General features: G+C 49.3%; 1 protein-coding gene across 1 annotated transcript; it reads left to right on the forward strand.

Moving 5' to 3' along the window:
* Positions 1-1053: 1053 nt before the first annotated feature.
* LOC119113160 (ribosome biogenesis protein BRX1 homolog) lies at positions 1054-9088 on the forward strand. The gene is made up of 6 exons (XM_037237513.1): positions 1054-1402; positions 4558-4716; positions 5177-5294; positions 5604-5725; positions 7474-7704; positions 8775-9088. The coding sequence occupies exons 1-6, from the start codon at positions 1256-1258 to the stop codon at positions 9030-9032; spliced, it is 1035 nt and encodes a 344-aa protein (XP_037093408.1). The 5' UTR covers positions 1054-1255; the 3' UTR covers positions 9033-9088.
* Positions 9089-11975: the final 2887 nt, after the last annotated feature.

Genomic DNA, 11975 nt, shown 5'->3' on the forward strand with positions numbered 1-11975 from the left:
AGGGGTAGGATCATCGAGCGATTTTAGTGTCCCATCCACTCAAGATTAGCATGACGTCACTGGATCCTTCCCTCAGCGGGCGCTGCGCGTGGTTTCGAGTTTTGCGTGATCTCGAACGAAATCATAGCTCGTCTGTTGGTTTCAGCCACGTCAGCTATTGCATGAAAACTTTGCAGCGAGTATCCGTTCGTTTCTGTATTGATTCCGACGCTGTAGACAAATGTTATTTCGTTCAGGTCAGGCCATATCAGTTTCAACGTTTTCGCAGCTTTGCCGTCGCCGGTTTCTGTCATCCACCCGCGGGTACTTACGGCCCTCGAGCCAGGCCACGCTGAAGGTCAAATCGTCCCGCATCCCGGATATGGATGTCCCCGCTAAGCTTGGCCGGACAGCTTGGCATGCACTAGTTGTGAACCGCGGTGATTGGCGCTATATTTCCAAAGCAGACCTCCGGTGCATAGTTGGGAGGCGACTCCCACTTTGATCTCAGCAGCCCCCATACAGAGCCCGGACTAGGCGTTCCAAGGTGGTTCCTGCGGTCCAAGGTGGCAACCTAAGGCGGCCAGTGAGGCCTCGACCGGTCTGGGCTATGACATCAGCAGATTCCACAAACATCCCAGGCCTCGCGTTCAAAGGCGGCCGCTGTGATCTAACGGGACTTCTTACGAAGCTCACCTCATGCGCTCCCAGGTAGTATAGGACTATAGGTCAAACACACAGTCCGGTCCACGCATCTCAAAAAGGCCGTTTACAGCAAATGAATCGCTGCCGGCGAGCCTCGCTAAGCCAGAGGGATGCCAGTTCAAGCCAGCGGGAAGCCCCGTCGGCAGGAAGCACATACGCCAGTCATACCACAGATGTCGTGGCGTATCTCTTTTCCAAGCCATTAGATACACTGACAAAAACGCCGACCTAGCCGGCGACGCGGCGGCGGCGGCGGCAGCGGGGGCTGGTGAACTCCAGTGACGTCATCATTCTGCCGGAATAAATAAGCCTCCAAGTACCACGACCAGGCGTACACACGTGGGCGGCGCGCGTGTGGTGCGGTCCCCAGGCGCATTTCGCGGCGGGGGCAGTGTGAGTGGTGTGCGAGTTGGAGGTGGCTGAAATATTCATATATCAGTGTCTGTGTCTTGATACCAAGTTCAACATTTTTCGCCATATGTGACACATTCTCCCACTGCTCGTGGTTTCCGAGACCCACGTTTCGAGCAGTTAGGTAGTGTTCAAGCTTTTCGAATCTTTGTGGACGGACATGAAGGCTTCAACAAAGGTCAAAGCTAATCACAAGAAGTTGGGGTCTTTGAAGTCCAAGAGGAAGGCCAAAAGGGCATTGCTTTCACAGCCTCAGTTAAATACAGCACCAGATACCACATCAACAACTGAACAGCATTCAGCAAAGGTAGGTTCTGTCTTCTGGCTTGGCTTTGGTATGAGTATTATCTGGCATCTGACTGGGGCCCTGATTTTTTGGGCACATGCATGTACTGTAGTCCATCAGGCAATGCACCAGAGTGCAGCAACTCGAGCACCTTATTCAGAAAGGATGCAGAGCTCAGTTTTCCTTCTTCATGACACAGGTGATTTTAATTTGCCCTAGATTGACTGGGTGAGATAGTCCTGATCTTAAAGAAAGGTAAATGGTTGTCCCAGTGAGCCACTGCCCCATGAACCTCTTCCATCCATGTTTATAGGATGTAGCCACCTTTTTTCTAGAACTTGATTTGTAGTATCATTTGATTTGTATCAATGTGATGTGAAGGAAACATGTGATGCAAAGCAAAGAGGTGCAAGTGGCTCAAAAGATATATGCTCTGCACATTGTGCACTTGAATAATGGCAAAAGGATGTAGCCAAGCAAATGTGTCCATTTGTGTTGGGTTTACAGCGATTATGTGACACCAGCAAAGGACATAGGCTATTTAATATGTCCTTTTGTGGTGTGTTCAATGACAGCATTGCTTGCTCCAAAGCATGTATCATAAAGTGAGAACACATTACTCACTCACAACACATGCTCTAAACTTCCAGAAACAGTATGAGTTGTCTAGCATAGTTGTGCATGTATTTTGCCAGCCATTACTGAAGCCTACTCCAAACTTGGCATGTGAATGTTTCAACAAATGCATATTGACTATCAACAATGCATTTTTTCAAGATTGTGCTGTTTGAAGATCTTGCATATGATGCCAAAATATATGGTATCACCTTACAGTTGGATACCCATAATGTATTTGGTGAGAATGCCTGCTTGAATGTTTTGGTTGTTTGAGACCATATGGTTGTCCTGCATGGAGAACTTCATTCCTTTTTGTGCTGTGACATTTATACTACATATGGCAAGGGTGATGCTCACCTCAGATTTTTGACATGACAATGTGGCTCTATCGAGGATAGCTGTGAAGAAACAAGCACGCAGCACTAGCGCAAATACGGGGTCGCCTCAGAGCAGGCTCCCTAGAAAGAGCTGTGACTGGGCTGGAGAGCACTGGGAGGAAAGCCTTGGATCTGGATGACAACGCAGGACCATGGCCACCTCGGACCTAAACCTCTATACCCCGTCGCGGGCAGTTACGCCGTCTCCTATATGGGCATCGGCACAACCGCAGTACCTCAACGGAGTCATCTGCACATACACCGGGCTGCCATAAAGTTGGCCAATGACGAACACGACGGGATAAACTTTGAGTACGGACGTGGCGCTACCTCTGCAGCGACCTGGCATGACTTCTATGCACGGGGGTTACGTCGGCGATGTCAACCCAACCATGATGAGAATCGAGTAGCCTTCTGCGCTGACATTCTTGTGCTCCAAAAACAAATACTGGATAGCGTAACAGCTCCCACGCAAGCTGATCACCACGATCACTTGGCAGCGGAACCCATCACTGGCAAATAAGTGACTAAGATACACACATGTAAGAGCGCCGATGTGCATCATCAAGTGATCAGCAGATATCTGAAGAAACGGAAAAAGGTACGTTTCTGGTGGGAAGTGTCGGTATCCGCATCAAGAAGATGAAGCATGATGACTTCCTGTACGGCAGTGATGTGATTAAGGACGGCATAAACAAGAAGCTTCTGTGCCAGGTAAAGCAACACTGAAAACCAGCACCAAAACAAGAGACACCGAGCTTACCTTCGTCAACTAAAAGTGGTGTAAGTCCGCAGAGGGGACATTGCACGTTGTACTAAGACCGATTTCAACTAAACAACATGACACTCACGTAGCATGACAAAGGAGACGTTTGATTTTATGACAGACTCTGAACGGAAAAGTGGACCTCGAGGAATTGACGAAGGAACGGGCACCGACTGCACCCCGCCTGTTTCCACTCATGCCCTTCACAAGAGGCAAGGGGCAGCACTCTCTTAAGAGGCAGCTTTGGATGTGTATGGAGATTTGTTAGTCGAAGTTGAAGGACTTGGTGACGGCCTGAGCGCAGCGTGGCCGGGGATGTACCCCTGAAATGGGCAGCTCTCACAGTCTTAGCACTGGTGATATATCAGGAGAGAACGTTGACACCAACCGCTCTGCGTGTTTAGCCAAGGTGATCGTGATTTCAAGACGCTTGTCTGCAGGTTGTGTCATTGAAGCGGATGAACTGTGTAAAGTCCATGCCTTTTTGACGATCAGCTGGTTCGCGCTTCACCGCAATTCTAATGTCATGTATGTGGGTTGAACACCACCCGGCGCGGTCATGTTTTGTATTATGGGGGATAAGGTGGATGTCAACCAATTTTCGGTGCAAAACCCCATACAAATGCAGTACACTCCCTGAAGTGATTCTTTTATAAGAAGATCAGGGCCGATAAGGTCATGTTTTGAACATAACCCCATGGTGACACTAAGTTTTACATTTTTCGATCTGAAAACTGGATTCTGCCTTGCCAAGGGACTTCCTTCCATCCTCTGTGTCGGGACAGGTGGAAAGTACCGTAGTCTCGGCTGCGTTAAAGTGGGGGCGTATAGGTAATCATACTTGTGTGACAGTACACGCTGAATTTATGAATTAAACATGATTACAGAGGACGTGTCAGGCGGAAGCTCCTTTGCAAAATAAATGAAGGCACTCATTTTTAAGATATCATTGGCATGAAGCAATATGCATGCCATTTGTTGTACGTTTGTTATATCACTCGTTAGCTCTCACATGTGCGCTCATGTTTATCGTTGTTGCAGAGCCCGCGGGTTTGTGCTCAGTTTTTGCAGTTGTTCACATTTCTGGCGGTGTCCTGCACAGTTGTGCAGAAGCCCACCGGCCTGTGCACCGCTCACGGGCAACTTTCATGTCCGATGTGAAGGCTCTCGTCTTCCTCGGACCGGGTTACCTGGAACTGAACGCCTGTTTGCAGCCACCGACAGCACGTCAGCGCCACGGGCTCCGTGCCCTGTCCTTGGTGGTTATTTGCAACATATTGCATAATTTGGCGACCAAATTACGTTGTTTTCAGATATTGCCATGTTCTTGGCGCGTTCATTTGGCTATGCGATGCTATGTATCGACCCTTTAGGTATTTGTGTGGTTTACCATTCGTTCGTTGCGTGTGTTTCAGGCAAAGAAATGGATCAACAAACAGCGCGTGCTGGTTTTCTCATCACGCGGCATATCGCATCGCTACCGACATCTCATGACTGACGTGAAGGACATGCTGCCCCATGCCAAATCTGAGTCCAAAATGGATAAGAAGGACGAGAAACGGGTCATTAACGAGGTACGCATATTCGTTTTTATGGGTTGTGTGTTCACGGCTCGTAGTCTGCAAAATATATTGATTTTCAGTGCAGAACATTTGCTTTTTAGCGCTTTCATTCAAGTTGCTTCGGCCTTGTAAAAGCGTACTGGGATGGTGTGCCGTGTGTTGTGTGCGGACGTGGCGGGTGTGTAGACGTGCGCCTGTGCGTCTGGGAAGTACGGTTAATATCGTGTCAGCAATCTCTGTTCGGTATTAGCTGCTTCCTCAGAGTTTCCCACTTCAGAAATTCGGCCATCTTTTCAGAAATGCCCGATGAGTCAACACTGTTACATCATGTGTCGCTCAGCATTTTCAGGTGTTTGCTGTAGCCTTGTCAAATGTTGATGCGCCTCCGCTAGCTTTCTAAAGGGAAACACTCCAGTGTCATTCACGTTTTTCAAGTCTGGCCTCTTGAAAAACTGTTGTACCAATATTTCAGATATGCGAGATGAAGAATTGCAACAAGTGCCTGTTTTTCGAACCCCGTAAGGAACATCTCTACCTATGGATGACGAACGTACCCGATGGCCCCACGGGCTACTTCCTAGTGGAAAGCGGTCAGTTTGTTTCGCTCTTCCAAACCTTTCGCCCCGCCAACCAGACGGGCTGCCACAACTGTTAAGAAACGAGATTTTGCAGCATTGCTCAGCCTTGAAATCATAAGATTTGGTGAATTGGAGAATTGTGGTGGACATGGGTGTCATTTACATTGAATTATCTCCCATGTCGCGTCACTCAAGTGTATGGCAATACAGCCTGTCTCTGTGTGAACAAGTTTGTTTTGGGGCTGTTGGACAGTGTTTTTACCGTCATTATCCACGCTTTCTTGCTGATGTGTTATGTGCGGTATTGGTCCTTTGTTGCAGTGCACACGATGCAGGAGTTGAAAATGACCGGCAACTCGCTGAAGGGTTCTCGCCCGCTGCTGTCTTTCGACGCGAACTTCACTTTGCCCCACCAACAAGTATTCAAGGAGCTTCTGACACAGGTGATACTCAAACGATGGAACTCCTTTGCAAATTGATAAGATTGTAGTTAACTTAAAATGCAGATGTGAGCCCTTTCTTGTTGTATTCTATCATCCGTTGTATTTTTCCTTTTCTTTTGCTGCTGACGTGCATTTAAGGCAAGTGGTGATTCGTCACGCAGTGTTTTTGTTTTGCTCTAAGCTGTTTGGTGATTATCGGGGTACCAATATCAGTATCAGTGCATTGGAAACCATCCACATGGTAGCTATTACGGTTTGAGGTCAAGGCCATGTTTCAAATTATGTGCAGGTGCAGTATAAAAAGGTACACATAGAGTATACAATAAGACGATACGGGCATTGATACAGTGTGATGATATGAGCAATGGTCAGAGTTAAAACAGATCTGTCTTTGCGCTATGGGCTGCGTCAGATCAGTGGCCAATAGTCGAAATTACATCGCGTGTGGCGGTTTGAAATGCGCCCAGTGTTGCGGTATCACACACGTGCGATGACAGGCTGTCCCGGGCGGCTGCGGCGCGATGCAGAAACGCCACCGGCGTGGCGGTCTGCCGGTGTCTGCGTAGGTGTAGGCTGCCTCGGTACGAGGCGCGCGTTTCATGGGTCGAAACAGCGGGGCGGAGACAAAAAGCGGCAGCGATTCAAGGCCTCAGAGCAATGATAAAAAAATTGGGAAATTTGTCGTAAAAAAACCGGAGTCGTAGTGAGGAGCGCTTGAATATGAGTAATGAAAACTAAGCTGCCTTAAAGAGATTGTCCCACCTTTGGGGTATATATAGAAAACATGTACTGGTGAAAGCTCACGTCTAGTTCCATTTTACAATAGCACTGGGTAGTGTCACTGAAGTGCTATCAAGGTTTTTTAAAGATATATATTTCAATCATTTTCTGGTCCAAATTACACTGTCAACGCTTTGTAACAGCCCTACCCGTTCTACCTTGGTAGCTTCAGCTGTCGTGACCGCCGTCGTCATGATGACGGCGGTATGAATGAATGTTTGTGGTCTGCACAGCGGCATGCAAGTGCACTTGCATTCTCAAAGCAAACGTGCGCCTCGAAAAGAGTCGCTCTCAACGGGTAGAAGTCAAAGTCATAGCGTTACGTTTTGTTGGATTCGCGGGAGAATATTCTCGTTTCGGCGTGCCTTTTTTTCTAATAAGTGTTCCAAATTTTCGTGGCATTTATTGCACAAGCATTTTGACAAATTAGTGTGTTGCAAACAACAGAACGCATCCGTTGGAAAAGGCAAGGTAAATGAAACGCATTACTTTCATAGTGGCGAGCGGGAAATAAAGTGAGATTTGTGCCGCAGGAGCGGCTACTTCAAATTGAAATAATGGGCTTTTCGGGAGGATTTCGAGAAAACTGGTATTATCGAGCAAAGCGGACGCGTCTGGTCTAGCAGTGAGTTGGAAATACAAAAAGGGTGGCACGCTGCCTTTAAACTTTAGCGTGTTTTGGCATTCATATGTCTGTGTGTCACGGGGGTCTGTTATCCTGACAATACTGTAGCATTTACTAGACGCTATGGAAAACCACACCCTCACATACATGCAGAAGTTGCCATCCACTCCAGTTCTCTTGGTTCCATAACTGGAAGTAAAAAATTTAACTTTCTGTCATTCAGGTCTCGTCGGATTGTCGCCAAAGGACAATTGTAAGGGGATGAATGTGTGGTTGATTTACCTTGCACCGCTGTTGTTGAGATGGTTAGCTGTTTGCAGTTCTGATCGTTTTCATCCCGCAGGTGTTCGGCACGCCCAAGCTGCACCCCAAGTCGCAGCCATTCATCGACCACGTGATGACGTTCTGTTGGCTAGACCAGCGCATCTGGTTCCGCAACTACCAGATCGTGCAGGAGACGGGCGCGCTGGCCGAAATTGGCCCCCGCTTCGTGCTGAACCCCATCAAGCTGTTCGCGGGCAGCTTCCAGGGAGAGAAAATCTGGGAGAACCCTCACTTTATCTCGCCCGCATCGGTAGGTCCATGCGCTGTGGTCCCCTCCCCGTTTACGTGCGCTGTCACGGGGGCGCGCGTGATGTATAGTGTTCGGGCTGAGTCACGGAGCTTGTTGAAAGGTGTGCACTATCCTGTTTTGGCTATGTGTTATGGTGTATTGGGAGGAAATCAGGGGAATTGGGGAGAAGTATTGGGGGGGATGTCTGGTGTATTGGGAGGAAGTCCGGTGTTTGAGCTTTACGTCCCGCAGTGAAGAAGTGTGCCGACAGTGTAGTGGTTAACGTGTATGTGTTAACCACCGCGTGTCTGGGGAACCGGTGGTACGGGTGTGATTCCCCGCGGTACCCGCCTTCTTGCTGGGGCGAGAGGCAGACAACGCCATATAGCCTCAGCAACTGAGTGCGTCTTAAGGTCCAATCGCACGCAGGCGCGTACGCTTACACCCACGCGCGCACGCACGCACACCCATAGTGGAGTAGGTATGGTCGGCATCTGCCTGGCTGCAGCACTGTCACAAGTATGATTGGTGCTGTAGTTATTCAATCACATGGTTCTTCAGCATTGTCTCGTACCAGATCCTTGTGTTTTCAATATTCATTGCGGCCTCATCAGCGTCGCTTGTTCAACACGTCGCTTGGTGCACGTCTGCAGGGAATCTGGAAGTCCTGCCTGGGTTTGGTCCTGCCCTGCGCCATGGCTCATGAGGCATGTCGGTTCCGGTCAGGCGGATACGCAGCTCAGGTTGTAATCGCCGACTGCTGCACTCGGGTTCTGCTGCTGTGCTTCCGTCAGAACACGCCTGTGACGTGAATGGCGGGCTTAGGCCCCGGTGACTTCTGTAGCGCTGCCAGCTGCGCGGTGGGAGCCGGTGTCACAGCTGCTGATGTCCCGCGTCCGTGTGACGTGTTGGGAGGTGTGAAGCGCCGGCGGCTTCTGGCGCACTGCCTGCTGCGCGGTGGGAGCCGGTGTGACAGGTGACGAGAGTCCGTGTTACGTGTCGATGTGAAGCGCCGGCGGCTTCTGTCGCGCTGCCTGCTGCGCGGTGGGAGCCGGTGTGACAGGTGACGAGAGCCCGTGTCCGTCCCACAGCGGCGGCGCATGCTGAAACTCTCCCTGGCGCACAAGTACGTGCACCGCAAGGACCAGCAGCAGGCACACAAGGCTCGCCGGCCCGGCAAGGACGCCACCGTCCGCGTCGACGTCACCGATGACGTGTTGGTGACGTCACGCGACGACGAGGACGGGAGTGGGGAGGAGGAGGCGGTGGCGCCTCCGGCAGTCGCCGTCCGACGCGGCAAAATGAAGCGGAAAAAACGCCGGGGCGGAGCAAGCGGTGGTGCTGCGTAAAGTCGAGCTCAACATCCGAATGTCACGAGTGCAAATGAATACAAAGTGGAAGGGAGGATTGCGTTATTTGCGCTGGCTGCCTCCCGGTTTAAGGCGAATGCGTCATTCACTTACTTTGGTTGAGAATGCCTTGAAATGGTGTCAAGTCTGTCAGCAGATGGCCTGGAATGAGTGGATAAAAGTCGTCAGAACAACCGTCATTGCGGCGAGTCTGTCACACGACCATCATCAGCCCTCGTCACACGAACACCTGAAGCATTGTCAACCGGCCAGCGCCGTCGCCAACGCGCACGCCCGTCGATGCGAGGCAAATACCACAGCCAACGGCTTTGATGCACGGACGTTATTCGCTGTCACACATGTTGCTGTCATGTCGCTATGTTGTCAATGTCGTGTGTGGGTGTCATTCATGGTGGGTGGTCTTAGCAACCTTTCAAGGAAGGGCAGTCCCAATCTTGGAAACAATGAATAGCAGAACGAAGTGCGAATTTTGCTCTATGAGGTAGAACAGACACACCATCATTGAGCAGACTGTCCGTATGAACACCACGTAAACGAATAAAAACGCTTGGTCCCGTGGTCCCGTAACCGGTACGGCCCGTTATTGACCCGGGCCCAACCAATGCGAAGCTCGATGCCCGGCCTCGGTCGTGTTTCCCCGCTTGGGAAATGGGCCCTAGGTCACAGGCCTGACTGGAGTAATCTGGTGGCGAATCCGTCGCGTGTCACTGGGGTGTAGCTTTGCAGAAAAGGACCTGAGGAACGAGTGGGGAAAACCGAACCTTAACACGCGCTCTAGTGAGGAGTCAATTTGATCTCCCCGAAGGTTTTTCCGGAACGGTTTCCGAACAAAATGGTCACGCCAGAATTTGACTGGACAATTGATTAGCGGATCGTTTGGTATCAAAATCAGGTACACCTTGTAAGGTTGCTGACCTACAGCAGGTCAGTCAGGCCATGGATTCAGCGAAGTGAATTTCTAGGGAATCGTTCAATCTGATGCAAGAACGGAGTGTTAGACGAAGTGATACATCTCAGAGATGCTCCCAGGCGACACGACAATTGAATGAACAAATTCCATTGACCTAGGGTTGGATGTAAAGAATAGACCAAGGTCCAAACCAACCTGTTTAATCGCTCGAGGGCCTGTTGTATCGGATAGCTTCTGGTGTGCATTTCGAATTCATTGCAAACAGTACTCGCATTACGCATCTTCCATGGGCTTCTGAAAGATAAGAATACGTCAGTGGCCAAAAATGAACCAGGTTAACATTTGGCTTGAATGTACAGCCTAGCGTAATCTTTGTCACTTATTCAAATGCAAAGCTCAGCAGTCTTGCATGATTTTGGTCACAATGACCTTCGAAATGCCAAATAAGATCACTGACCTTAAATAAGCAAGTGCCCTTTTGCTTAGCTCAGGCATCTAGGTTCTGGGAGCACTTTGGAGACCAACCTGGAGTTTGACTATTTGACCTTATTTGACCCGAAGGTCATAACCTAGGAATCTCAGACTTTTACCTAAATGAGTTCACGTACAAGCCAACACTCCCCGTAAATTTGGTGTCTCTAGCTCTCTTAGTTCCTGAGATTTCAGCGGGGTCAAATTGACCCATCCCCACCCACCCGCCACCCGAGCGGAGGGTATCCAACCGGACACCTGGGTGCGTGTAAAACGCACTAAAAAAGCATCCCAAAATGAACAGGAAAAATGAACCAAATGAATTCTCATGAACCAAATGAATAGGAAAAAGGTCCTGCTCTTATGGGTTTAATTGCTCTGTCTCGGCGAAAGACATAGTCAATGGGCATCATTATCACATTACTAGGCGTCGATCGTCAAAACCAGTTTCGGATAATCTAGCTCCAGATGTTGGACGTGGCATAAAAAGTGCAAGTTGTGGGTGGCCATCGAAGGTTGCCACGCCTACCCCGACTGTTAGCAGCAAGGCCAGGTGCAGACTACAACGTAGCACTCGCGTTAGGCGTGTTCACCACGGCAAGTGTTGGTTTGTTGGGCGTTGTCGGACGATTGCCTATCGGTTTAGTCGGCTGGTGTCCATCGTTAGGTTTCCGTAACTGTTCCACAGAACTGTCTTGTCGAAGTTAAGGTCGGAGCAGTTCAAGGGGCATTCGGAACGTAGACGGCCAGTAACTTGATCGCGTTTTGGGTGCTAATGTTCGATTGCTTTGCTTCCATTTTCCGATAAGACGTGAGAAAACAACGCAATTCGCTGGCGCCTGAAACTTGATACGTCGCTGAATAATGCCAAAACACTCGGGCACTAGCACAAGGCTATACCGGAGTCAAGAAGACAACCAGAGTCAACAGTGTATTTAAAAGCGTACAGCATGCAAGAAAAAAAACTCGGAAAATGATCGAGTAAGCATGATATGAGCGTGGAGCTGTAAAAACGTGGGTAGTTCAGTCAGCTACACCCAACTGAACGCAACATCGCAGCTCTGATTTTCCTTGTTGCTTTCACCTGTGAAACAATTTGGAGGAACCTCCGTAAAAATGAACATAATTTCGAGCTTATACTTTTAATATCCTGCTTGTCCGAAGGCTCCAGAAGGTTTGGGTACCAAACTCACCGTTGGGGGGCCGAACTGGACATTTGGGGGAGGAACAGGAGACCACCCAAAAGGATACAAATGGACACCAATGCCGATGAGTCTCAAAAAGCTAATCCTGGCTCTTCCTGGTCCATTTCTGAGTTGAATATCGGCCGAACAGTGTCTGGTTCTCTCATTGTTTCGCATACGATATATTTACTTGCATGCTGAAGTTAGTTTTACGTCTTCGTTTTGATGAACGAGCGTTTGTACGTTTAGGAGATCTTCGTGAAGCAGATGATCGTAAGTGTAAATGTTCGCACCGCAATTGTTCGTCGACTCTTTACGACTAAAACACGTGTCACTATCGTTCGAACTGTTAACATT

The sequence above is a fragment of the Pollicipes pollicipes genome, unplaced genomic scaffold (assembly GCF_011947565.3).
Source record: "Pollicipes pollicipes isolate AB1234 unplaced genomic scaffold, Ppol_2.1 Scaffold_7261;HRSCAF=8764_pilon_pilon_pilon, whole genome shotgun sequence".
In the NCBI taxonomy this organism is placed as follows: Eukaryota; Metazoa; Arthropoda; class Thecostraca; order Pollicipedomorpha; family Pollicipedidae; genus Pollicipes; species Pollicipes pollicipes.

Bases quoted from the DNA above. Each gene is read 5' to 3' on its own strand.
- LOC119113160 (XM_037237513.1), top strand. From the start codon at position 1,256: ATGAAGGCTTCAACAAAGGTCAAAGCTAATCACAAGAAGTTGGGGTCT. The intron at 5,295-5,603 runs GTCAGTTTGTTT...CCTTTGTTGCAG, and splicing joins CTACTTCCTAGTGGAAAGCG to TGCACACGATGCAGGAGTTG. The intron at 5,726-7,473 runs GTGATACTCAAA...TTCATCCCGCAG, and splicing joins TCAAGGAGCTTCTGACACAG to GTGTTCGGCACGCCCAAGCT.